We start from the raw sequence: 27,150 nt of genomic DNA on the forward strand, positions 1-27,150 counted from the left end.
ACAGGTGGCAGGCCAGATTTGGCCTGTGGGTAATGATTTGCCAACCCTTGCCTTAACCTCATGGGATTTTATTTTAAAGCAGGTGAGGGGGGATAACAAGAAAATAAGTGAAGAGGTAAAAGATGCTTTTGTGTTATAAAGGAAATTAATAGCAAGATGGCCAGGGAATGCTTCTTTGAGGAAATATGTAAGGTAAACCTGAATGATACGCAAGAGCCAGGCATGAGAAAAGAGTACAGAGTATTCTACAAAGAGAGAACAGCAAGGGCAAAGGCTGGAGGTAGGCACAAGTCTGGTGAATTGGAAGAACCAAAAACTCAGGTGTGGCAGCAACACAGAAAGATGGGAAATGGCTTGGGAATGTTCGGGAATCTAAATAATGATGGATGCCCATTGTTAAGAATTTAACTTAATTAGCACACTGTGAGAACTAGCCTAACTAATACACTGGGTTTGTGGCCCTTGCTAATTTATATGACCACACAAAATACTGTGAGTTAAAAAAAAAAAAACAGGGAGCAAAGGAGAAAATGTTTTTATTTTTGCTGAACTGTTCTCGGAAAATATAGTATCTCCTATATAATCCAGTAGACTGAGAACAGATACAATTGGACCACACCATTTATTTCATTAAATGCTCATCCTTAAGTGATAATGCTTTACTTTAGATTTGCTTACAATACAAATGTGTTGCTCATCAGGTGATTTAGGGCCATTTATAGCAGATTTACGTAAAAAGTGTAGTGTCTTTATAAACCTCAGAACATTAAATCCTCAGTTCACACTTTTTTTCTTTTGCCATTCAGACCAATTTGTGTATGCCAAGCTTGTTCTAATTCCTTCTAATGTACTGGAAAGAATATCATTTTCAAGTTTGCATTGATTTGTGGCAATATTTGTATTCAACAATCAAATGCTACACTATTTCCTTCTAAATGGCTGTGCACTTAATTAGTTTCACTTGTGCAGCAATTAATTGGTTTCACAGGCTTCTTATTTTGGTATTGACCCTGACTATTGATAGTTGGAGCAGATAGTGTTATCAGGACTGCAATGCATGTTTTCCAATCACACCACATAAAGTTTTCACGCTTGAAAAAATGTTCTCAATTATAATATCATCTAATATCTTTCATAATTGCAAAATATTCTTCAACTAGTTTCTTTTTTTCATTTATTTTCTCCAGTACTGCTTCTAGTAAATATGTGGCCAAAGGAAGCTGTAAAAGAAACACAGAAAGAAAGATTAAAACTCTATATTTTCTTCAGTTCAGAACATATACTAAATATCATTAAACCATTAGAACTCAGCTATCTGCAACTTTGCACCCATAATGGTACCCTACTGGGTCTCTTTTCAACTGATCTTGCTGGCTAGTGTGGGTAATTTTGTCTTTTATAATAAAAATGATAAAGGAGCAGAAGTAAAATGAAAAAAGATAAATGCCTTATTGAACAATTCATGGTTTACTGACCATGTTAATGTTGTAATCTGCAAAACAAGCAGTTAAGCCATTTATCTTCAATCAGCTGATCAATAGCAGGTTACAGTCCTCTCTAGGGCCCAGAGGCCCACAGTAGTACTGCATGTTCATCACTCATAAAAGAGTGAGAAAGAACTATCAATACACTTGTCTGTGTTAGAGCTGAACATCTCAAGAATTGTAGGGTGAAATTTCAGAGGAAAAAAAATGGCAAAAGTATATCCATTGATTAAGTTGTTATAGAAAAGTTTGGCATATCAAAGTGTAATACACATGTTGCAAACTGCTGAGTTTATGAAACATAGACTACATTTTTAAATTTCATAATTTATATAACTTTTCTGGTGAAGTTTTATTGTTCCCTGTGCTTCACTGAGGTGCCCGTAGAACTCACACAATACACTTACAGGTTATAAGTGAAAGAAAATCTTAAATGTTGCCCAGTTACCTCTCAAAGGCCTACCGACTTCCTTTTATCCTCCTTCCCTGCTATCTAGTTTCATATAAAAGGTTTATAACAATCAAGAAGTTCATTAAGTCATTTTAGGAATTGTCCTTTCGATTAACCAGTAAAGACTACTTTTGTCCCCCTGAATATATTAACGAGAATCCTTATCAAGCCTAGTCCCCTTCGCTACAGGGATGGAGTCAGGCCCTTCTTTGTGCTAGGACAACCACCAACAGACAGCAACACTGGTCAGCATCTGAACAAAATCAGCCTGATGTCCGCTGTGAGTTGTTCAGCTGTGCTCAGATCAGCTATGCTCAGCTGTGATTATAACTAGCTAAACCCAGCATAATGGTTCTTTTCTGAATTCAAACTGGGAAAAAGAGAAAAGACTGGCCAGTGGCAGTGAAACAGGCCCAAAAGGTACAAAAAGATTATGCAGGCCATGGAGGAAATACAGACCGGTGTTGGTCCATAGAATTGCCTAAGTAGCTTTCCAGTTTAACTTTCTTCTTATATTTATAATAAATTGCCTTCTCCTTAAGATACTCTGAGTCTGTCAGGATCTGTAGTCTATGTCAAGAGTTTTAGACATTTGTCTTACTTGAAACTTACCACTAAATAAAGCATAAGATACAAAATATCACATTTCTTCACTTCTTAAGATACAGGTGAATATAAGATACCCACATTGACTTAAAAACAGCTTTTTCTGGAAAAAAGAAACCTACCACATTAAATATACACAAACTGCACATGCATTTCAATTTCAGAAATGTGAAAACGTGAGGAAATGCATCATAGAATCAAGGAAAAAGAATATATTAGATTCCCTTCTGGAAGATAATGATACTCACTGCAAATCCTTACTTTGAGAAAATTGCCCTCTGGGATGCAGAAAACAGTTAAATTTGGTGAAACTGCCAGTTTTACAAATGAGACAATTTAAATTCTCAGGGCATTAACATTAGATGTTAAAGGAATACTCACACACACAAAGGCAAAACTACCAGGTAACTTTATTTTGACTATGGCACTCAGTACCATATGCATTCCAACAAAAGAGCAAACAAACAAGATGAGAATAACCTCCCATCTCTTCCTGGTAGAAGCAAAAGCAGAAATGAGTGTTTAAAAAAGTTGTTCTAAGAAAAAAGGGTTCTCTGATCAAATAAGTTTGGGAAAGAAACCAAACTTTAAAATGTTGTTTTATTTCAGGATCTCTTAGAGACTTTAAGGTGCTAATGGTACTGTGTTTCTCCAAGAGGGCAATGTAATACCCTTTTTCTAAATTCATTTGTCCGTACTTTTCTCATAGTCTATTTATCACGTGGAACTAGTGGTCCATGGAATACACTTTGGGAAACATGCTGGCTCTATGATTTTCTGTATAATAATGTCACAGCACTTTTACCAGGCCACAATGTACTGACATTAATCATCTTATTTGCACAGTTCATTTTCAAGTTAAAAACTAAACCTACTCTTATTATCTTGTGATCAGAACAATTTTCAGCATGTCATGTACTTGGACATTTGGCTTCTTCTTATCTCGAAGAATCTGTCTTCCAGGAAGCCTCCAAAGTGGAACAAGAGGTCTATTTACTAATTTATTGCTGACAACCCCTTTTATTCTTTTCCTCTGGCTCCCAATAAAAACGAAAAGCCCCACAGTTAAACACAACTGTTTATGAAACCTGTTTTATTGGATTGTAAGCTTCTTTTAAGCTTCATACAGAGCCTAACACTTTATGCATTTCAAAAAGCAACCCATCCTTTAATCAAGATGCATGATTTGTGCACATGCATCTGCCCTTGTAGGTTCTTCTATTTTTCTCTACAAATAGGTCAGAAAAAGATTAGTATATGTCTTTATATAATATTAGACAAAAGTTCATATATCTTACAAGGTAGTTGGAGATGGTTCTTTATCTATTTTAATCCAACTTTTCTATTTTCCTTTTAAATACAAAGATTCCTACTTTTTTCCCTCCAAAACCCAGGGTTCTACTTTCTGTTTATGAACTGTAGTTCATTGGCAACCAGCTTTAAAACTGGTCTTAAAAAATTTTTTTTAATATATAAGGATCAATTGTAATTCTGTAATATATAAGATTAATGTAATTTATGATGAAATAGTTAATAATTAAAACAAAGTTAGAGGAAGACTAAGGAAAAGTCAGAATCATAAAACATTTCATAAGATAAACAACAAGGTCCTACTATATAGCACAAGGAACTACACTCAATATCCTGTGATAAATCATAATGGAAAAGAATATGAAAGAGAATATATATATATGTGTGTGTGTGTGTGTGTGTGTCTATAACTGAATCACTTTGCTGTATAGCATTAATTATCACAACACTGTAAGTCAACTATACTTGAAAAAAATAAGTTAAAAAAATAAACATTTTGGGCTTCCCTGGTGGTGCAGTCATTGGCAGTCTGCCTGCCGATGCAGGGGACACGGGTTCGTGCCCCAGTCCGGGAGGATCCCACATGCCGCGGAGCGGCTGGGCCCGTAAGCCATGGCCGTGGAGCGTGCACGTCCGGAGCCTGTGCTCCGCAACGCAAGAGGCCACGGCAGTGAGAGGCCCGCATACCGCAAAAAATAAATAAATAAATAAACATTTCACAAAACATACTTATTTCATAAAATATACTTATTGTTTTCAAAAGAATAAAATAACTTAAAGTAACTGTTAACCAAAATTTTTTAGTAGATCTCCTTTCTATTTTACAAATAGTTCCTTACTTATGGAGCAGACTCAGTACATATTCAAATAATAAATACACTAACAGCCTTGGTTTTGAAAATAGTCTCTCTTACCAATTTTACACTATTCATTTTTCACAAACTTTTTTCATAGTACAGATAAAAATTTCTGATTAGTGAAGGATGAATTAACAAAAAGTTTTGTTTTTTGAGAAAGGTTAAAAAATGGGATTTTTAGTTAATTGGTTATTTTTAGTTAATTGAGAGTAATCACTTATATCACATATATTATCAATAACCTAAATCTCATAATTATAGTTAATCTGAAGACTAAGTGGAATATAATTTAATCTACAATGACTCAAGAAAGCTCTTTGAAATCCTATGGTACCATATGAATATCAATTCTCAGTATACTGATATAGAGTGGATAGAGTTACCACTGAAACTATATTTAATATATAAAATGCCTCAGGAAGTGCTTTAAAAATTCGCATAGTTTATTTATTTGTGTGCCATATTTTTTAGAACTGCAAAATGTTTTAAAAACACTAAGAAGACGAGGAAATCTGAACTTTTTAGAGTCTAGATTCAGTGCAGGTTTATTTTGTACAGGCAGCATAGACTCTGTTCCTTTCTCTCTCTCTGCATTCCAGAGGGAACTCCCTCAGATACAGAAGAAAGCACAACCATTCTTTTACTGACAAGATTTTGGATTTGGATTGAAGTGGCAACCTGACTAGCCAACAGCAGAGATCTTTTCTCACTTGCCCCTTCAAATATATGTGAAACAACAAACCCAACAATTATGCTGCCTTGGGTTTCATCTCAGATGGCATGTGATGGGTAGGGCTTATGAAGTCCAGAAAGTCTGCTGGACTTTCTGCATAATTTCATTCTCTTGCATAAAAAAGAAGTGATACTCTTAGTAATGTCATTGGATTTACAAAAGTTTGAACTCTTCAGCACAAGGGGAAAAATGGACAGGGGAAGAGCTGATACTGCATGAGATTTCTTGGAATGGGAATTTAACTAGGGCATCGGAATAACTGAGTTTTGCTTGGTCTATACTGTAATCTTAAAGTGGGTCTTCCTGGTCATTCTGGCTCTTTCTTTTTCTTTCTTTAATTCCTTTCTTCCTTCCTCCCTCCCTCCCTCCCTCCCTTTCTCTTCCTTCCTTCCTTCCTTCCTTCCTTCCTTCCTTCCTTCCTTCCTTCCTTCCTTCCTCCCTCCCTCCCTCGCTCCCTCCCTCCCTCTCTCCCCCCCCTCTTTCTTTCTTTCTTTCTACTTTTTCGCCCTTTTATTCTGAGCCATGTGGATGAAAGGCTCTTGGTGCTCCAGCCAGGAGTCAGTTCTGTGCTTCTGAGGTGGGAGAGCCAACTTCAGGACACTGGTCCACAAAAGACCTCCCAGCTCCACATGATATCAAATGGCAAAAAATCTCTCAGAGATCTCCAACTCAACACCAAGACCCAGCTTCACTCAATGACCAGCAAGCTACAGTGCTGGACACCCTATGCCAAACAACTAGCAAGACAAGAACACAACCACACCCATTAGCAGAGAGGCTGCCTAAAATCATAATAAGGCCACAGACACCACAAAACACACCACCAGACATGGACCTACCCACCAGAAAGACAAGATACAGCCTCAGCCACCAGAACACAGGCACGAGTCCCCTCCACCAGGAAGCCTACACAACCCACTGAACCAACTTTAGCAACTGGGGACAGACACCAAAAACAACAGGAACTACGAACCTGCAGCCTGCAAAAAGGAGACCCTAAACACAGTAAGATAAGCAAAAGGAGAAGACAGAAAAACACATAGCAGTTGAAGGAGCAAGATAAAAACCCACCTGGCCTAACAAATGAAGAGGAAATAGGCAGTCTACATGAAAAAGAATTCAGAATAATTATAGTAAAGGTGATGTAAAATCTTGGAAATAGAATAGAGAAAATGCAAGAAACATTTAATAAGGACCTAGAAGAACTAAAGAGAAAACAAGCAATGATGAACAACACAATAAATGAAATTAAAAATACTCTAGATGGGATCAATAGCATAATAACTGAGGCAGAAGAACGGATTAAGTTACCTGGAAGATAAAATAGTGGAAATAACTACTGCAGAGCAGAATAAAGAAAAAATAATGAAAAGAACTGAGGACAGTCTCAGAGACCTCTGGGACAACATTAAATGCACCAACATATGAATTATATGGGTCCCAGAAGAAGAAGAGAAAAAGAAAGGGACTGAGAAACTATTTGAAGAGATTATAGTTGAAAACTTCCCTAATATGGGAAAGGAAATAGTTAATCAAGTCCAGGAAGCACAGAGAGTCCCATACAGGATAAACCCAAGGAGAAACACACCAGGATGCATATTAATCAAACTGCCAAAAGTTAAATACAAAGAAAACATATTAAAAGAAGCAAGGGAAAAACAGCGAATAACACACAAGGGAATCCCCATAAGGTTAACAGCTGATCTTTCAGCAGAAACTCTGCAAGCCAGAAGGGAGTGGCAGGACATATTTAAAGTGATGAAGGAGAAAAACCTACAACCAAGATTACTCTACCCAGCAAGGACCTCAGTCAGATTTGATGATGGAGAAATTAAAACTTTTACAGACAAGCAAAAGCTGAGAGAGTTCAGCACCACCAAACCAGCTTTACAACAAATGCTAAAGGAACTTTTCTAGGCAAGAAAGACAAGAGAAGGAAAAGACCTACAATAACAAATGCAAAATAATTAAGAAAATGGGAATAGGAACATACATATCGATAATTACCTTAAATGTAAATGGATTAAATACTCCCATCAAAAGACACAGACTGGCTGAATGGATACAAAAACAAGACCCATATATAAGCTGTCTACAAGAGACCCACTTCAGACCTAGAGACACATACAGACTGAAAGTGAGGGGATGGAAAATGATATTCCATGCAAATGGAAATCAAAAGAAAGCTGGAGTAGCAATTCTCATCAGACAAAATAGACTTTAATATAAAGACTATTATAAGAGACAAAGAAGGACACTACATAATGATCAAGGGGTCAATCCAAGAAGAAGATATAAGAATTGTAAATATTTATGCACCCAACATAGGAGACCCTCAATACATAAGGCAAATACTAACAACCATAAAAGGGGAACTTGACAGTAACACATTCATAGTAGGGGACTTTAACACCCCACTTTCACCAATGGACAGATCATCCAAAATGAAAATGAATAAGGAAACACAAGCTTTAAATGATACATTAAACAAGATGGACTTATTTGATATTTATAGGACATTCCATCCAAAAACAATAGAATAAACATTTTTCTCAACTGCTCATGGAACATTCTCCAGGATAGATCATACCTTGGGTCACAAAACAAGCCTTGGTAAATTTAAGAAAATTGAAATCATATCAAGTATCTTTTCCGACCACAACGCTGTGAGACTAGATATCAATTAAAGGAAAAGATCTGTAAAAAATACAAACACATGGAGGCTAAACAATACACTACTTAAAACCAAGAGCTCACTGAAGAAATCAAAGAGGAAATAAAAAATACCTAGAAACTAATGACAATGGAGACACGACGACCCAAAACCTATGGGATACAGCAAAAGCAGTTCTAAGAGGGAAGTTTATACCAATACAATCCTACCTTAAGAAACAGGAAACATCTCGAATAAACAACCTAACCTTGAAGCTAAAGCAATTAGAGAAAGAAGAACAAAATACCCCCAAAGTTAGCAGAAGGAAAGAAATCATAAAGATCAGATCAGAAATAAATGGAAAAGAAATGAAAGAAATGATAGCAAAGATCAATAAAACTAAAACCTGGTTCTTTGCGAAGGTAAACAAAATTGATAAACCATAAGCCAGACTCATCAAGAAAAAAAGGAGAAGACTAAGATCAATGGAATTAGAAATGAAAAAAGGAGAACTAAGAACTGACACTGCAGAAATACAAAAGATAATGAGAGATTACTACAAGCAACTCTATGACAATAAAATGGACAACCTGGAAGAAATGGACAAATTCTTAGAAATGCACAACCTGCCAAGACTGAATCAGGAAGAAATCGAAAATATGAAAAGACCAATCACAAGCACTGAAATTAAAACTGTGATTAAAAATCTTCCAACAAACAAAAGCCCAGGACAAGATGGCTTCACAGGCGAATTTTTTCAAACATTTAGAGAAGAGCTAACACCTATCCTTCTCAAACTCTTCCAAAAGATAGCAGAGGGAGGAACACTCCCAAACTCATTCTATGAGGCCACCATCACCCTGATACGAAAACCAGACAAAGACGTCACAAAGAAAGAAAACTACAGGCCAATATCATTGATGAACATAGATGCAAAAATCCTCAACAAAATACTAGCAAACAGAATCCAACAGCACATTAAAAGGATCATACACCATGATCAAGTGGGGTTAATCCCAGGAATGCAAGGATTCTTCAATATATGCAAATCAATCAATGTGATACACCATATTAACAAACTGAAGGAGAAAAACCATATGATCATCTCAATAGATGCAGAGAAAGCTTTTGACAAAATCCAACACCCATTTATGATAAAAACCATGCAGAGGGTAGGCACAGAGGGAACTTTCCTCAACATAGTAAAGGTCATATATGAAAAACCCACAGCCAACATCGTCCTCAATGGTGAAAAACTGAAATCATTTCCACTAACATCAGGAACAAGACAAGGTTGTCCACTCTCACCACTCTTATTCAACAAAGTTTTGGAAGTTTTAGCCACAGCAATCAGAGAAGAAAAGGAAATAAAAGGAATCCAAATTGGAAAAGAAGAAGTAAAGCTGTCACTGTTTGCAGATGACATGATACTATACATAGAGAATCCTAAAGAAGCTACCAGTAAGCTACTAGAGCTAATCAATGAATTTGGTAAAGTAGCAGGATACAAAATTAATGCACAGAAATCTCTGGCATTCCTATACACTAATGATGAAAAATCTGAAAGTGAAATTAAGAAAACACTCCCATTTACCAATGCAACAAAAAGAATAAAATATCTAGGAATAAACCTACCTAAGGAGACAAAAGACCTGTATGCAGAAAATTATAAGACACTGATGAAAGAAATTAAAGATGATACAAATAGATGGAGAGATATACCATGTTCTTGGATTGGAAGAATCAACACTGTGAAAATGACTCTACTACCCAAAGCAATCTACAGATTCAATGCAATCACTGTCAAATTACCACTGGCATTTTTCACAGAACTAGAACAAAAAGTTTCAGAATTTGTATGGAAACACAAAAGACCCTGAATAGCCAAAGCAATCTTGAGAATGTAAAACAGAATTGGAGGAATAAGGCTTCCTGACTTGAGACTATACTACACAGCTACAGTAATCAAAACAGTATGGTACTGGCACAAAAACAGAAATATAGATCAGTGGAACAGAATAGAAAGCCCACAGATAAACGCATGCACATATGGTCCCCTTATCTTTGATAAAGGCAGCAGGAATGTAGAGTGGAGAAAGGACAGCCTCTTCAATAAGTGGTGCTGGGAAAACTGGACAGGCACATGTAAAAGTATGAGATTAGAACACTCCCTAACACCATATACAAAAATAAGCTTAAAATGGATTAAAGACCTAAATGTAAGGCCAGGCAGTATAAAACTCTTAGAGGAAATAACAGGCAGAACACTCTACGACATAAATCCCAGCGAGATCCTTTTTGACCCACCTCCTAGAAAAATGGAAATGAAAACAAAAATAAACAAATGGGACCTAATGAAACTTAAATGCTTTTGCACAGCAAAGGAAACCATAAACAAGACTAAAAGACAACCCTCAGAAAGGGAGAAAATATTTCCAAATGAAGCAACTGACAAAGATTAATCTCTAAAATTTACAAGCACCTCATGCAGCTCAATAACAAAAAAAACAAACAACCCAATCCAAAAATGGGCAGAAGACCTAAATAGACATTTCTCCAAAGAAGGTATACAGATTGCCAACAAACACATGAACGAATGCTCAACATCACTAATCATTAGAGAAATGCAAATCAAAACTACAATGAGATATCATCTTACTCCGGTCAGAATGGCCATCATCAAAAAATCTGGAAACAATAAATGCTGGAGAAGGTGTGGAGAAAAGGGAACACTCTTGCACTGCTGATGGGAATGTGGACTGGTACAGCCACTATGGAGAACAGTATGGAGGTTCCTTAAAAAACTACAAATAGAACTACCATATGACCCAGCAATCCCACTACTGGGCATATACCCTGAGAAAACCATAATTTAAAAAGAGTCATGTACCACAATGTTCATTGCAGCTCTATTTACAATAGCCAGGACATGGAAGCAACCTAAGTGTCCATCATAGGATTAATAGATAAAGATGTGGCACATGTATAAAATGGAATATTACTGAGCCATAAAAAGAAACGAAATTGAGTTATTTGTAGTGAGGTGGATGGACCTAGAGTCTGTCATACAGAGTGAAGTAAGTCAGATAGAGAAAGACAAATACCGTATGCTAACACATATATATGGGATCTAAGAAAAACAAAAAGGTCATGAAGAACCTAGGGGTAAGACAGGAATAAAGACACAGACCTACTAGAGAATGGACTTGAGGATATGGGGAGGGGGAAGGGTAAGCTGTGATAAAGTGAGAGAGTGGCATGGACATATATACACTACCAAACCTAAAATAGATAGCTAGTGGGAAGCAGCCGCATAGCACAGGGAGATCAGCTCGGTGATTTGTGACCACCTAGAGGGGTGGGATAGGGAGGGTGGGAGGGAGGTAGATGCAAGAGGGAAGAGATATGGGAGCATATGTATATGTATAACTGCTCCACTTTGTTATAATGCAGAAAGCAACACACCACTGTAAAGCAATTATACTCCAATAAAGATGTTGAAAAAAAAAGTCTATACTTTCAATTATCAACAACTGAAGGCAGAAAGCATTTTTGATATGGTCCCAATACAAGAAAATGATCTACACTAAGTGGATGAAAATGGACTGAATGAAATCTAGAAAAGGATTAATAAACAACATAGAATAAGGCAACAACAAAAGAAGATCAAGACACATTTTCTAGCCATTCCTAGCTAAGTGTTTTTTATATAAATCCTAGTAAAGAACCATATTGTGGTTATAACTGTATATTATTTGTTTTATACCAGTATATATATTTTAATATACATACCCATAATCCTGTTTAAGTTAATTGTTTAAATACTTTCATAGTTTATATATTTTAAGTATTTGTTTATTGCCCTCCATCACCAGAAATGTAAGCTCCATGAGGGTAGTGATTTTTTTTTTTTTTTTTTTTTTTTGTGGTACGCGGGCCTCTCACTGTTGTGGCCTCTCCCGTTGTGGAGCACAGGCTCTGGACGCACAGGCTCAGCGGCCATGGCTCACGGGCCCAGCCGCTCCGCGGCATGTGGGATCATCCCGGACCAGGGCACGAACCCGTATCCCCTGCATCGGCAGGCGGACTCTCAACCACTGTGCCACCAGGGAAGCCCCTAGGGTAGTGATTTTTGTCTCTTGTTCACTGCTGTACCATCAAACCTGAAACATTACCGTACGTGTAGTAGACACTCAATACACATTTTAAAAATGGATTTCACAGCTTGGGTTCAATTTTATCTCCACTAATTCTTCCCACTGCCTCTATAAAATCACAAGTACAGAAGACTGTTTCAGGTATTATTAAGGCCTGAAAACAAAACTAAATGATCCTTACTATAATTTTAATTTTGAGGATCAGAATGGACAGAACAAATAAACAGTGTCTCCTAGAGAGCAGAGTATAAATGACTGACTCCTTTTTGTTTGCATATATGAGAAAGTAATATCAACTAGAGTATGATAGAGGGACAGCTCCTTCTTTGTCAATTGAAAAGAAACATATTAAGTATGAAATAAAATAATTTATCTCATTTATTCATAGTTATGGCCAGTAGACAGAAATTCAAATTCAAATGCATTTAATGCAGTCCCTGCTAATGGTGGGGGACATAGCACATGAGATATAAGAACTTAATTGGGGACTTCCCTGGTGGTGCAGTGGTTAAGAATCTGCCTGCCAGTGCAGGAGACACGGGTTCGACCCCTGGTCTGGGAAGATCCCACATACTGCTGAGCAACTAAGCCCATGCGCCACAACTACTGAGCCCATGCACCGCAACTACTGAAGCCCGTGCTCTAGGGCCCGTGCTCTACAACAAGAGAAGACACCGCAATAAGAAGCCCACGCATTGCAATGAAGAGTAGCCCCCACTTGCCATAACAAGAGAAAGCCCACATACAGCAATGAAGACCCAACGCAGCCAAAAATAAATTTTGAAAATTAAATTTTTTAATTAAAAAAATTAAAAAATAAAGTCTCTGGCTGCTAAAAAAAATAACTTAATTGGATTTACTTAAAAATAAAAAGGTATTCTTTTAATTTTTTTCCACTGTGCCTCATATTAAGGAATTCATTTTTTTAACGGAGATATAATTCACATAACGTAAAGTTCACCATTTTAAAATGTATAATTCATTTGTTGTACAAGGTTGTACAACCATCACCTTCATCTAATTCCAGAACATTTCATCACCCCAAAATAAACCCTGTACCCATTAGCAGTCATGGTCCCTCTTCCCCCATCCCCTGGCAACTACTAATCTACTTTCTGTCTTGATAGATTTGCCTATTCTGTACACTTCATAGAATGCAATCATACAGTAAGTTACCTTTTGTATATGGCTTGTTTCACATAGCATAAGGTGTACAAGGTTCTTCCAGGTTGTAGCACTATCAGTACTTCATTCCATTTCATAGCTGAATAATATTTCATGTATGCATATACCATGTTTTGTTTATCCACCTGTCAGTTGATGGACCTTTGGATTCCTTCCACTTTTGAGCTACTATGAACTATCATTGAGCTGCTATGAACATTTATGTAGAAGTTTTTATATGGACATATGTTTTTACTTATCTTGGGTATATACCTAAGTGTGTAACTGCTGGGTCATATAATCTCTACTTTTAACTTTTTGAGGAACTGCCAGACTGTTTTCCACAAGGGTGGCACCATTTTACCTTCTCACAAGCAATGTATAAGTGTTCTAATTTCTCCACATCCTCACCAACACTTGCTATTGCCTGTCTTTTTGATTATAGCCATCCTACTGGGTATGAAGTAGTATCTCATTTTGGTTTTTGGTTTGCATTTCCCTAATGGCTTGTGATGTTGAGCATATGTACATGTGCTTATTGGCTATTTGTATACCTTCTTGTAGAAATGAATATTCAGATCAGTTTCTTTTCTTTTGTTGTTGAGTTGTAAGAGTTTGAAATGTGTTCTCAAATGGTTAGATTTCAATGAGAAAAGCCGCACAGCAGGTTGGGATGAACTAATGAAAAACTGTGAGTCCCTGAATATTGTTATTGACATGTATCAACTAAATTTTTTATGGCTTCAATCACTGACATCTCCCTCTACCAAATCTGATCTACCTCTTTTGATCCCTAAAAATTTTAAGGTATCATCATCTTTCTCATCATATACGGTATTAAACTCACCTCTCTTTGGTTTCTGCTTTCTGACCCCTTCATCTAATCTCTGTACTGCTATGGATTCAGTTTCTATGAAGTGGGTCACATCTATCTCGTCCTTCCTATTTTTATAGTGAGGGCACATGCAGGCCCCCATTTCCTTTTGCCTTGACTACCTTCTTGTTCCCAGTCTCTTATCCCTCCAAACCATCCTACACACTGATCTCATGTATCTTTCTAAAGCACAACTCTGATTACATCCCTCTCCTGCTCAAAGGCATTTATTGTTTAGTCCCAGTCTACTTTTCCTATTTCTGTTTTTTTTTCTCCCATGTCCTAAAACACAGAAAAACTAATTTTGGGTGGTTCTCCCAACCTATTATAATCATTAATTTTCTTGTTTGTCTCTGCCATAGACTGTAAGTTTTAAAAAATGTAATAATGCAAAAAGAGGAATTAATACAAGTAAAAATCTTCAAAGAAATTAAAAGACAGCTATGCCATAAAAAATGAAAGTAGGTATTAGACCAACTTTTTTTCAGTGTGATTCTTATTATTAGAAATCTGTGGGGACAAAGGTTAGATGCAGATAAAGATCAAATACTTAAAATTACCAATTGTATCAGGACCACTTGAAAGGAGGACAAATATTGCATTCTGTGTTAAAGATAGATAAGTTAAGGTTTTAGACCTTTTAATTCTCATGCACTTCTGGCTAACAGTACCAGTAGGTATATTACTGTGTGGGCCCATATTGCCACATGGCAGGACAGCTTTTTATTTTCTGGTAAATATCTTATATAAATTTTAATCCAATGAATATAGAGAAATTTTCTTTAAGAGAAAATAGTTCTGTGGCCTAATCCTTAAACAAAAGATAAAACCACAAGGCCAGATTCAAACCTATGAGTCAGAATTCCATTACATATACCACCCAACACAGAGGGAGGACATAAAAGGGAAGTTTTCTTATAATTTTATTTTCAAAATATTTTAATAATCAAATACCAATATTGAATTAATTAGGGTTCTTTTCAGGGAAATGCGCTCAATTATTCCACAGCTTCAAGATTGTGTAACCTCAGGTACACGGAGCTGCATGCCATAAACTAAACAAAACGAATGAATGAACATATTTATACTTTTGCCCTCACAATCCTGTGAGCATAATTTAGACTCCCAAAAACCGGTGGACAAAGAAAACCTTTTCTAAAATTCAGGATAAATATAATTGCTAGAATTGAAAAAGAAGAAAAGTAGGATAAAAAAAAGATGTTTTCTATTTTATAGATTTTTCTCTTGGGTGTAATTATAAAGTGACATTCAAGTGCAACCAATGAAGTCTCTATTTTTTTTTCTCACAGAATTCAAAGGCATCAGCAAAACCACCTATGTCAGTAATAAAAATAAAAAGTCTTTGACTTTTTAAATGTTATCATACTGTCACAGTGGAATAAAATTAACTTGACAAATGCTCTAAAGGCACATGGTGCAGTTCATTATGTATAACAGCAACAGCAGCGGTTTCCCAGTGTTCATAGAGGCTGCTCCATTAAATTTACCTCCAGTCAATAATTAGGAGTCCACAAATAAACCTGGGCAATTAAATCAATACTGCCAGGCAATTATATTCTAGAGTCCAGGCTCAGTGGCACAAAAAGGCACTATATCAAACTGCAGTATTAAGCAGTCTAATGCCATTTTCAACAGGATTTTTTTACAAAAACTGGACAGAATAAGCATACATCCAGATAATGTAGAATGTATATATGTATATCTACATGTGTTAGCCAAAAAATCAGATCTGGTGTCAATAGAGCTTTAGTAAAATTTAATAAATATTTATACATATCGATTTGTTATTTTTATGTTCATAATTGATGATAAAACTTCCATATTAAAAGGTCATACTTACAAATTGAATGTTAAAAAATCCACTACAAAGTTTGTTTTTATAACTTTCACGTTTAAAAAAATAACCTGTAACAATCATTACTGAACTCCTTTGATGTGCCAGGCACTGGGCTGGGTGCTGGGAATGCAACATGACTGAGAAATGGCCTTTCTTCTCAAAAGCAAGAAGGCTTTGCCCAACACCTACACGTCTGCACTTAAACAACTTGAGGCAAAAGAGTGCTCATCACCTTCTATTACTATTGATAGTAATAGTGTTTCCAGATAATGTTTCAAAAATATATAAAATGGGTACTAAGAATATGAATAGTTTATATATTATTTACTTATTCTTGACTTTTCCAAAAACATAGATACTGCAGTCACAGAACAATATTTTTTTTTTTGCTATTTTGAGAAATATGTTTTAGCTGTTTTTAATCCAGTTCATTTTAAAAACAGACAACAATTAGGTTGAGCAAAAAGAACTATAATGAAAAAGTTTTAGAATACATTACATGCTGTCAGTGATATCAAAACAAAAGTTGGCTATGACTAGAAGAGCAGGGCTCTCACCTGCCAATAAACTGCCCTGATCACTTACAAGAGGGGCACATCCCAGCAGACTATATGTGTATTAAAAAAATACTTGAAAGGGAAGAAAAAGTATCACACAGGTCACAGCAGCAGTCTCAATAGACCCCTCAGGGATTTCAGCTCGTCTTGGCCTTGTCATCCTCTATGCAGCTTTCTACTCGGCCCAGAAAATGTCGATAGGAAAATGTTTGAGGAGCCTCTGGTGGAAATTTTTTCATTCTTTCTGCATTGACAGGATGCCAAATCAATATTTACTTCCCACTAACAAGCTGCTCGAGGTCTCAGTAGAAAATATTGTAGAGAATGCAGGAAGACACAGTAATAAACAGCTGTCTGGCTGTGAGGAAAACATGAATTGACTGGAAACAGGTCCATAGTAAAAGGTCACTGAAACCCATGAACTCCTCAGGTGTCCATATCAACCACTAACTTTAAAGACACATAATAAAGAATCTCTTTTCTTAAGAGGGCTGAGAGAATGGATCCTTTTCAGTCTAGCAAGCATAGAGGTTGACTCAATAATTTAATTAATGCCTTTGCTAAAACCCATGTTGGCTCCTTCCCAAGGCATTTGCTTTGTTTGTTAAGTCCAAAAGTACAAATGGAGAGTTAACTTTCCTGTCTACCTACTAGAATACTTATTTACCTAACATAAGTAAGTAATGTGACTAAGTATTTACAAAAAATTAGGCATCTAGTAACAAAAAGTAAGGCTTGGAATTTTTATCTGCAAGCTTTAATATATGAAGTAGAAAAACAAAATACCTGTCCTTCAAGAAGTTTCTCAATGTACAACAGCCATTCCTTGTCATTTTCAGCATCGATCTTTGTCCTTTCGATTTCCTGAAGGAAAAAAATAAAAACACTCTTGTTAATTTCATTTATATGAACTTGATCATACTGTTAGATACTGAATAAATCTAGAGAAATATTGGTGGAATTAGATTCAGCAAAGAGCAGCCTGTCCTTTCAAAGTAGAGAATATTCATATCGATGCTCTTTAATGTATAAATATCTACCTACCTGTAGAAGATAAAGCTATATTTCTATATTTCATAATATAATTCAGGAATGTTTTTCTGCCTTCACAGTGGAGCTCACACTGGACTGAGGTGGAGGTGGAAGTGATTAAAATAAAATGAAAAAGAAGATGGAGCTGTATAAAAGAATCATTTATAAGTGACCCTCATAAGATGACATAAAACCTTATACTCAAAACTCTGACTTATCAGTATATAATTAAGGAGTAATTGTTATAATCACAGACAAAATAGACATGCATGGTTCTGGTGTACTTAAATGCTTACTCATTTAAAATATCCAATAACTAGCTGATAGGTAAGGGATGCTCCAACTTAAAGTATTGTTAAGTCACTAAATATTTTCAATGCAGCAATTATCAAGGTAAAATATTCTGAAAGTATAATGTATTCACACGTGCAACTGATTATTCAGTTAAAATCATGATTCAGTTTGCAAAGAAATGGACTTTTCAAAAAGGGAAGGGTTTGGAAAACTAACATTTGTTGAAATTTACTGTATGCCAAGTATCAGGCTAGGTACTTCGCACAGGTTGTCACAGTGTTTTACATGAGTTTACAAGAGTTCGATGTAGCTTAAAGCATAAAATTCAGGTGGTTTGGGCTCTACTTGGGTAAGTCACTCAACTCTTTAGACCTCTGAAAGATGCAGGCAGGGATCAGTCCAAATAAGCTCAATCTATAATTAAATCTAGTAAATATATCCAGGTGTGTGCACTGAGTCTTCACAGAACAGTGTGTTTTTTTCCAGGAAGACTTCCATTTAAGGTTGTGTGGTATGCATATTTTGGTGCTTGGCATCCCTGGCTCCAAACTGCATCTGCCCAGAGGCCAAGTGCCATTTCTTCACAGAAATGTGCTAGCTACTCTTTGGGACTAACAAGAGAGATCCTTTTCTAATTAATATACTCAAAGGGGACAACTTTTTCAATTTGTCTACTCAAAAGGGGTTCTTTTTTCTAATCTGTAAGCCCAGAGAGGGCATCTTTTAAGGCCACACAAAGGCGGTGATGCTCTCTTCCAGAATATGTATCTGGCACACACACACGTATACACATGAGGGATTTTGCTAAGTCTGTTTGTTTTAAAACTTTTAGGAAGCAGTGGAAGACTCTACCTTATTTTTTTGTTAGGTTCCTTTTTATCAATCAAATTTTAATTAAGTGTCCATAATAAGATACAGTTAACACCCTTACCTCAGATACTATTATTTCCTGTGTGTCTTATATTTGGTACTGTATTTCATAATGCTTTTCACAGAGCCTGTGGCATAGGTGCTGAAAATAGGAAACTGATAATTCACTATCCTATTCACCCATAGGATGAAAATAATCTCTGCAGGACTCCTTTGACCTCTTTTCTAAGAATTCTTAGCAGTTTAAAAAGTTTTACAAGTTGTAGATCTGCTCTATTCCAGAATTTTTTTCAGAAACTGATGGGGGAGGGGTGCTGAAGGATGTTCTCATACAAACATTTAAGTCTATCATTTTATTTAGTCATTGAGCAAATATTTATGGGGAAGCTAAGAGTACCATCATCTCTTTAATCTTTCTAAACAATAAAAAATCTAATATTTATGTATTAAAGTTCAGAGACTTCACAATAGAACAGAATTGAGTATCCTCCGCAGGTTTCACGGAAGACTGTGTATAAGATGAGATTCTGCTGTTTATGAGGCATTAACTATCAAAAATGCAGTGCCCTCCTCAGGAGGTACAGAAATGCTACTAAAGACCTATATGTATATGCACATAAATTCACTCAGATGGGAGTATTTTCCCCACTTTAAAGCAATAAATATCTTTCTCTATAACTTGATCAACAATAACTTTGAATTTAGCTAGAAAAGCCAATATATTCACTGCATTAAAAAATCTCATGTAGGACGAAAAATCCTCAAATCAATCGTGACCCAGGTAACTAAATCCATTCAAACTGGCTTAATTAAAAATACTAGCTTACAAGATATATGATGAACTAAAGAAAATGGAAGAGACAGGAAAGGATAACTGACTTGAATAACAAGCAAGCAGTTCTAAAGGTTATGTGTACTGGCTTACTTCTGTATTGCATAGTTAAATTTCTCTAAAGGTTTTTTGAGTTGGTTAATACTTTCGATGTATCTTTCATTGGTACACTAATATTCTTGCCTTCATTAATATTATCTTAAAGATGAAATTCTAAGAATTATAAAACAAATAAAAATATGTACTTACATTCAATGTGTAACAAGCCCATTATTAATAAATATTTAAGTGATCTTACTTCTTCATCTTCTGTGTCCAATATTTCCTCTAGTTCTGACTGTGAAATGTTCAGGATAGACGCTGCCAAGGTCTGGGCTTTATGGGTTGAGGTTTTACAAGCATCCCTGTTTTTCTGCATCTTTTTAAGTTCTCTGATTTGTTGCCTTATTGAATGGACATCATTTTGTAACTCTCTGACCAAAGCCTGCAACATATTGGAAAGAATGTGGGCTCATATGGTAGTCATAAATGAAGAAAAAGCAGTCATAACATAAAAATGTGAAGATACTAGCAAATAATTTTTTATTAGGATTACTCTGATTTTATTTATATTGGAACATAATGGATTGCTCTTTACTTATTGTCAGAATGCAATAAAAGCTCTCGCAAATGACCACTTAACCAACTTGTTATCTTGGATGATGAATACTTGTAGCAGGCAGGCTACTTAGCATCATGCCAGAGCACAACTACTCCCACCAGTTGAGATGATGCCAATTGTCAGATCTACTTATTACTAAGTGTGTATATTTGTTGTAACAGGTTAGTTACATAATTAAATTATTGTATAAATAATGAAATATAACTGCATAAAGAGGGTTGTTCCTATTTTATTAAAACTGGATTAGAAATCTTTGGAAGGATTTGATAAAGCCAGGTGGGTAAAAGTGCAATTAAATTATGTGTGGGCAAGACAACAATAAAGGATTGACAAAAGTCATAAAAGTCTAGGCTTGCTTCCAAGAGTCTCTAATTTCTCCCTTTGCGAACACATGCCTATGTGTGCATAAGAAAAAGGTAGCTCCTACTCTGGGTGGACAGAGCTCTGGAGCCTGATGCCTGGCTTTGTGGGCTGAGAGCAGGCTAGCTAGGTGTTTGGGTTGTTCTCAATCTTTTGCCAGCTTAAGCAATGTTGGCAATAAATAATGGTGCTCATATATACATTTTGCATCCTTAGGATATATCCCTAGAAGTGAAATTGCTGGACCAAAGGGTGTGTATAACTGTAATTTTGAAAGCTGTTTAATTCTCCCTCTCTCCAAGATCGTACCAATTTACACCTACACAGAGAACATAGGAAAATACTTGTTTCTCCATACCACTGGCAAAACACCAATCGGGTTTTTCAGTGTAGTTTGTTTTTTTCACTATATTATAAAGTTTCATTTCTCTTATTAAAAATGAAGTTGAGCATCAGCCTTAACAGATAATTATATTTCTTTTGTCTTTTTTTTTTCTATTTTTCTTAGTGATTTATAGGAGTTATTTATACTTTAGGGAAATTATAATTGTCTGTTGGGTATTTCTAATCTTTTTCATATTTTGCATTTTTCTTCTGACAGTAATTATAGTATTTTATACCTAGGAAAAAAATGTAAAAACTATTTAATGTACTAAATGAATTGTTTCCTTTCTCACTTTTGAATTTAGTGTGATACTTTAAAATTTAGTGTGATACTTTAAAAAGCATTCTCCACAATTTTATATACATATATGCATATTATATATATATATATATATATATATATATATATATACTCATTTTCAAACCATGATTTTTTTCTGCCACTTTTAAGATTTTATTTTTCAGTTTTAAATGTTTTACCCATTTGTAATCATCTAGAAAATTATTACATACAATCATAGTTGTCTCACCACCACCTGTTAAATAGTCCATATTTTCCCCATTGATTTCATCTGTGTTTAAGGTCAGGTTCTGAACTTTCTATTCTGTTCCATCTATCTTCTTATTAGTGAAGCTTTATAGTATATTTTAATTAGTGAGGCTTTATAATAAATGTTATAATCTGGTAGGGGTATCTCCCTCCTATTACCTTTCTTTTCAGATTTTTCTTGGTAATTTTTGTTTGTTTGGTTTTTCACATAAACTTCACATTGAGCTTGTCTAGATCCCCTTCCCCTAAACATTTTACTTGTAATTTTATTTAAATCAAATTAAATTTTATTTGAATCACGGTAACATTTTAGAATGTTGAGTCGTCCTAATCGAAGACCATGGTATTCCCTTCCAGTTGGTTAAGTCTTTATTTGTGTTTCCGAGGATCATTTAAAATTTTTCTCTTTGTAGATCTTTTTTTCCCTGGGCCTCTTACATTTTGGGGGGTACTGATTCTAGTACTGATTGTTTCTTGTACACATGAAGATTGTTAATATATATTAAGCTTACTGAAATTTCTTATTTGTTATGAGTTTTTCAGCCGATTCCTCCTTAGCTTCCAGGAATTGAATGTCTGCAAATATTGATAATTTTATTCCTATTTTCCAATTTTTTTTCTTTTTTTTTTTTTTTTTTTTGCCATGCTGCACAGCTTATGGAATGTGGGATCTTAGTTCCCTGACCAGCGATTGAACCCAGGCCCTCAGTAGTGAGAGCGCAGAGTCCTAACCACTGGACCACCAGGGAATTCCTTATTTTCCAACTTTTATACCTCTCATTTCTTTCTTTTCTTATTGAATTGATTATTAAGTTCCTCCTGAAGAATATTAAGTAGTAATATTGATGGACATACTCAACTTGTTCCTGATTTTAGTGGGAATCGCTCTACTTCCTAGGAAATACTATGCCAGATTTTGAGTTGAGAGCTGTATTTTAATATACTAAAAAATACATCTTAATATATTAATATATAATATAGTTTTATATAGTTAACTATCTACTCATTTTATTTTTATTTCTTATAAGAATGGAAAGCAAATTGTCTTAAATCCATTTTAGCAGCCATATAAACTACCGTATGATTTTTCATCATAAATCTATTAATACAATTTTAAATAAGTTTCTTAGTATTGAATGATCCTTGCATCACTGGAATAAACTCCACTTGGTGTGATATATTATTTTTTGATGTGCTGCTGAATTCTATTTGCTAATTTTTTATCTAGAATTTCTATATTAATGAGATTGATTCATTTCTTCCAAAAATATTTGGAAAGAATCTTCTCTTTCCATGTTTTACAGTAGTTTTAACGAGATTGAATCTATCTACTCTTTACTGATGTGGTAGCACTCATCTGAATTTGGCCTAGTATTTATTGCAAAGAAGGATACCTTTTTGGCAAATTATTTTAATTTTCTATTTGTTCTGGTACATCATAATTTTCCTAGAAAATGATCTATTTCATCCAGGCTTTCAAATTTATTTGCACAGAGTTGAACTAAGTATTCTGCCATGATTTTTTTTTTCCCTGTGTCTATGTTTATTGTCACTTACTTGTTATTTTGTACAGTTGTGCTTTCTAGTTTCTTAATTAGGTAAGCTAAAGATTCAATCTATTTTATTGCTTTTTACTTTTCCAAAAAAAATACTCTTGTATTCATTTATTAATTCCACATTATTAATTCATTAATTTCTATTTCAATATTTAAATTCTATTTAATTCTTGAGTTTAATATTTACTTTCATTTATTCTTGTTTGCTAATGTAAATATATAAGGCCATACATTTTTTGAGCACAGTTTTAGCTCTATCCTATGGGTTCTGATAATTCTAGAATGTTATTCTTTTAAAAATATTCTGCAATTTGTTCACATTTCCTTCTTAACCCAATAACTTTTTTAAAAAAAATATTTAAGCACTAGTGACTGGTTTTCTGGTTTTGTTATTGATTGTAGTTTTATTGCATTATTCTCAGAGATCATCATCTATACTATTTCTACTTTTCAGAATTAATTGAGGTTTCTTTGTGGTGTGTCTTGGGTTGGAATGCCTGAAAACACACTCTGAGGGGTGGAGATTTGTGTGGGAGAGGGTGCTTACAAGCAACACTTATAAGAAACTTAGGGAAGCAGGAGCAGGCAGAGGGAAATGTTGATCTGCACTGTGGTTCCAACAGAGGCTTCATGCCATCATATAAGGAGCTCTGGAGCCAAGATAGGCTTTCAGTGTTGTCTCATCTTTGTTTTTTCCCCCTTATACATGACATGAACTTTTTTTACATCACTGTTCTTTATTTGTTTGAGTCCAGAAACTTTACTAAAACATAAACGGGGGATGACATATTAGACCAATTTTCCCTGGTTCATGTTATGTTCTTAGAAGTGTTTTATTTCTGAAAATTGTTTTTGGATTATAGCTTCAATATTTGTCCTGTTCCATCACTCCTCTTCTTCTTTGAAGACTCCAATTATACATGTGTTGAATCTCTGTCATTTGCTTCATAAATCCTTTTTCCCACAATATGTTTTGTTTAACTGAAGCATAATTAGAATAAAACAGTGCACACATTTTAAGTGATTAGTTTAATGAGCTTTGATAATTGTATGCTTCTGTGTAGCCAACACTCTGTTCAAGATATAGAACATCTCCATACTCAAGAAATTTCCCTGATGCTCCTTCCTAGGCCAATTCCTCCCACATCCAGACAGCACTGCTCTGATTTATAGCATCTTAGATTAATATTTCCTATTCTAGAATATCATCGAAGTGGAATAATACACTATGTACTCTTTCATGTCTGACTTCTTTTTCTCAACATGGTGGGTTTTTTTTGTTTTGGTTTTATTAAACATTTATTTATTTATTTTGGCTGCATTGGGTCTCTGTTGCTGCAAGCAGGCTTTCTCTAGTTGCAGTGAGCAGGGGCTACTCTTCTTTGCGGTGCGCGGGCTTCTCATTGTGGTGGTTTCTCTTGTTGCAGAGCATGGGCTCTAGAGCGCAAACTCAGTAGTTGTGGAGCATGGGCTTTGTTGCTCCACGGCATGTGGGATCTTTCTGGACCAGGGCTCAAACCCGTTTCCCCTGCATTGGCAGGCAGATTCTTTTTTTTTTTTTTTTTTTTTTTTTTTTTTTTTTTTTTTGCGGTATGCGGGCCTCTCACTGTTGTGGCCTCTCCCGTTGCGGAGCACAGGCTCCGGACGCGCAGGCCTAGCGGCCATGGCTCACGGGCTTAGTTGCTCCGCGGCATGTGGGATCTTCCCAGACCAGGGCACGAACCCGTGTCTCCTACATCGGCAGGCGGATTCTCAACCACTGCGCCACCAGGGAAGTCCTAACATGGTGTTTTAAATTAAGGTTTCATCCATATTGTTTTGTATATCCATAACTTGTTCTTTTCCTTTTAATTTATATTAAATGCAATAATTTCAACAATATTTATACACACATACATTCATATAAAACCCAGAAATATATATTTTTTTCCTGAGATAATTTTCTTTTCTTTTACTTCTTTGCTTTGTCTGCCAACTTGCTTTCATTTGTTCCCATGTCTCACCACCTTTTCTCTAAGTTCTTACATTTATTTCCACCTTAAACATGTGCTTTTTGGAGGAAATTATTTCATTAATATTTTTATTCACAGTAAAATATTTTCATCTGCTCTGCAGCAACTATCTGTGGTGAAACTTCTTTTCCTGCCATTTACTTTTCCCGTTTCCTTCCTCCATTCTTATCCTAATCTATTTTTGTTGATACTATGTTGGTTCATTTTTCAGGACTCGTTTTTGAAAGAGAAGAGTTTTTCCGAGATTTCCTATTTGTAGAAATTTATGTGGCAGAAGGGCCTGTGCTGTGCTGCAGGCTGGTGAAGTTTTTTTTTGTTTTTTTTTTGCGGTACGCGGGCCTCTCACTGTTGTGGCCTCTCCTGTTTGGGAGCACAGGCTCCGGACGCGCAGGCTCAGTGGTCATGGCTCATGGGCCCAGCCACTCCACGGCACGTGGGATCCTCCCGGACTGGGGCATCGGCAGGCAGACTCTCAACCACGGCGCCGCCAGGGAAGCCCCCCTGGTGAAGTTTTATATATGAATTTAATATTTTTTCTGATGAATTCCATTAGCCAGGTTATTTTGGTTATGGTTTGTTTGGTTTTTTTATAATATAAGGAATTGTTTTTCTTGGCTGCTATGAGGAAAGTCACCTCCTGCAGATCTACCTTGTCTGCGTTATTCTTCATTAAGTCCTGCCTCCTCCTCTTCTCTGGAAGCAAACTAGTTCTAGGAAGCTCCTACACAAACAGGTGAAGACTCATTCCACTGTTGCAGACAGGTGATTAGGACGTGTACCTCATGTGACTGTCATCGAAGACTGTATTTTTGCTTGATCTTTCAGAAGTCTACAGCACCTAAGTCTTCTCTCCCTGTTATCTTATTTTTGCTTCCTTTTGGATGTCTTCACCAATCTTACCTGGTTTTGGCTACTCTTGCATTTCTTCTGAAATACAGGGTTTTAACTGTGACCTAGGTTTGCTGTAAAAAGGAACTACATTTTTGTTTCTTATTCTCCTTGTCTGTCGTGTGATTCCAAGGGAGAGAAGGGGAAATGATTATTTTATCCCTTTATAATCAAGTCAGAATTCTCCAAAGTGCATTTTCCCCTACTATTTTATTATAAAAAATTTCAAACATGCAGACAAGTTTAAAGAAACGCACAGTGCACAACCATGTACCTACTACCTATAGGCTACAATTAATTTTGCTATATTTGCTTTACCACATAGCTATCTTCCATCTTATTTTGTTGATGCATTTCAAAGGAAGTTGCAGACATTTGTACAGTTCCCCCCAAACACTTCAGCATTCACTTCTTAACTAAAGATCAATATTTATTTATAGTTCTCATTACTATTTTTTTGAGGTAAAATTTATATACAGTGAAATGCATAAGTCTTAACTGTATGATTTTATGAGTTTTGACAATGAAAACACTGGGTAACTCACACCCAGATCAAAGATAAGGACATTTCCATCACTCCAGAAAGTTGGCTTGTGTCTTTTCCTAGTCAATCCCCATCCCTAGCTCCAAGAGGCAGGCAACAACTGTCTGTTTTTTGGTTTTTTAAAAATCTCTATAGATTAGTTTTGCCTGTTCTATAAATTCTTACAAATGGAATCATATAGTATGCATCAGTTTGTGTTTGGATTCTTTCACTTATAATGTTTTTGCAATTCATCCACATTGTTACATGTATAAGTAGTTCATTTCTTTGTATTGCTGACTTTTATTCCATTACATAATTATAACATTGTTATACATTTTCCTATAGATGGACACATGGGCTGTTTCCAGTTCTTGACTATTATGAATAAAACTGCCATGAATATTCCTGTGCATTTTGTGTGTATGTGTGTACACATGTTTTCATTTCTCTTGAGTAAATACCTAGAAGTAGAATTGCTGA

General features: G+C 35.6%; 1 protein-coding gene across 3 annotated transcripts in view; it reads right to left on the reverse strand.

Moving 5' to 3' along the window:
• Positions 1 to 520: 520 nt before the first annotated feature.
• Positions 521 to 27,150, reverse strand: part of CNTLN (centlein) — a 360,902-nt gene continuing 334,272 nt past the window's right edge. For all 3 annotated transcript variants that reach the window (XM_067041446.1, XM_059071063.2, XM_067041445.1), the window contains exons 24-26: positions 20,032 to 20,217; positions 17,492 to 17,569; positions 521 to 1,220 (exon numbers count right to left, since the gene is read on the reverse strand). In XM_067041446.1, coding sequence (XP_066897547.1) covers positions 1,119 to 1,220; positions 17,492 to 17,569; positions 20,032 to 20,217 — 366 coding nt within the window. In that variant the 3' untranslated portion in view covers positions 521 to 1,118. The remainder of the gene's footprint in view (positions 1,221 to 17,491; positions 17,570 to 20,031; positions 20,218 to 27,150) is intronic.

Source organism: Kogia breviceps, chromosome 8 (genome assembly GCF_026419965.1).
Source record: "Kogia breviceps isolate mKogBre1 chromosome 8, mKogBre1 haplotype 1, whole genome shotgun sequence".
NCBI classification, from domain to species: domain Eukaryota; kingdom Metazoa; phylum Chordata; class Mammalia; order Artiodactyla; family Physeteridae; genus Kogia; species Kogia breviceps.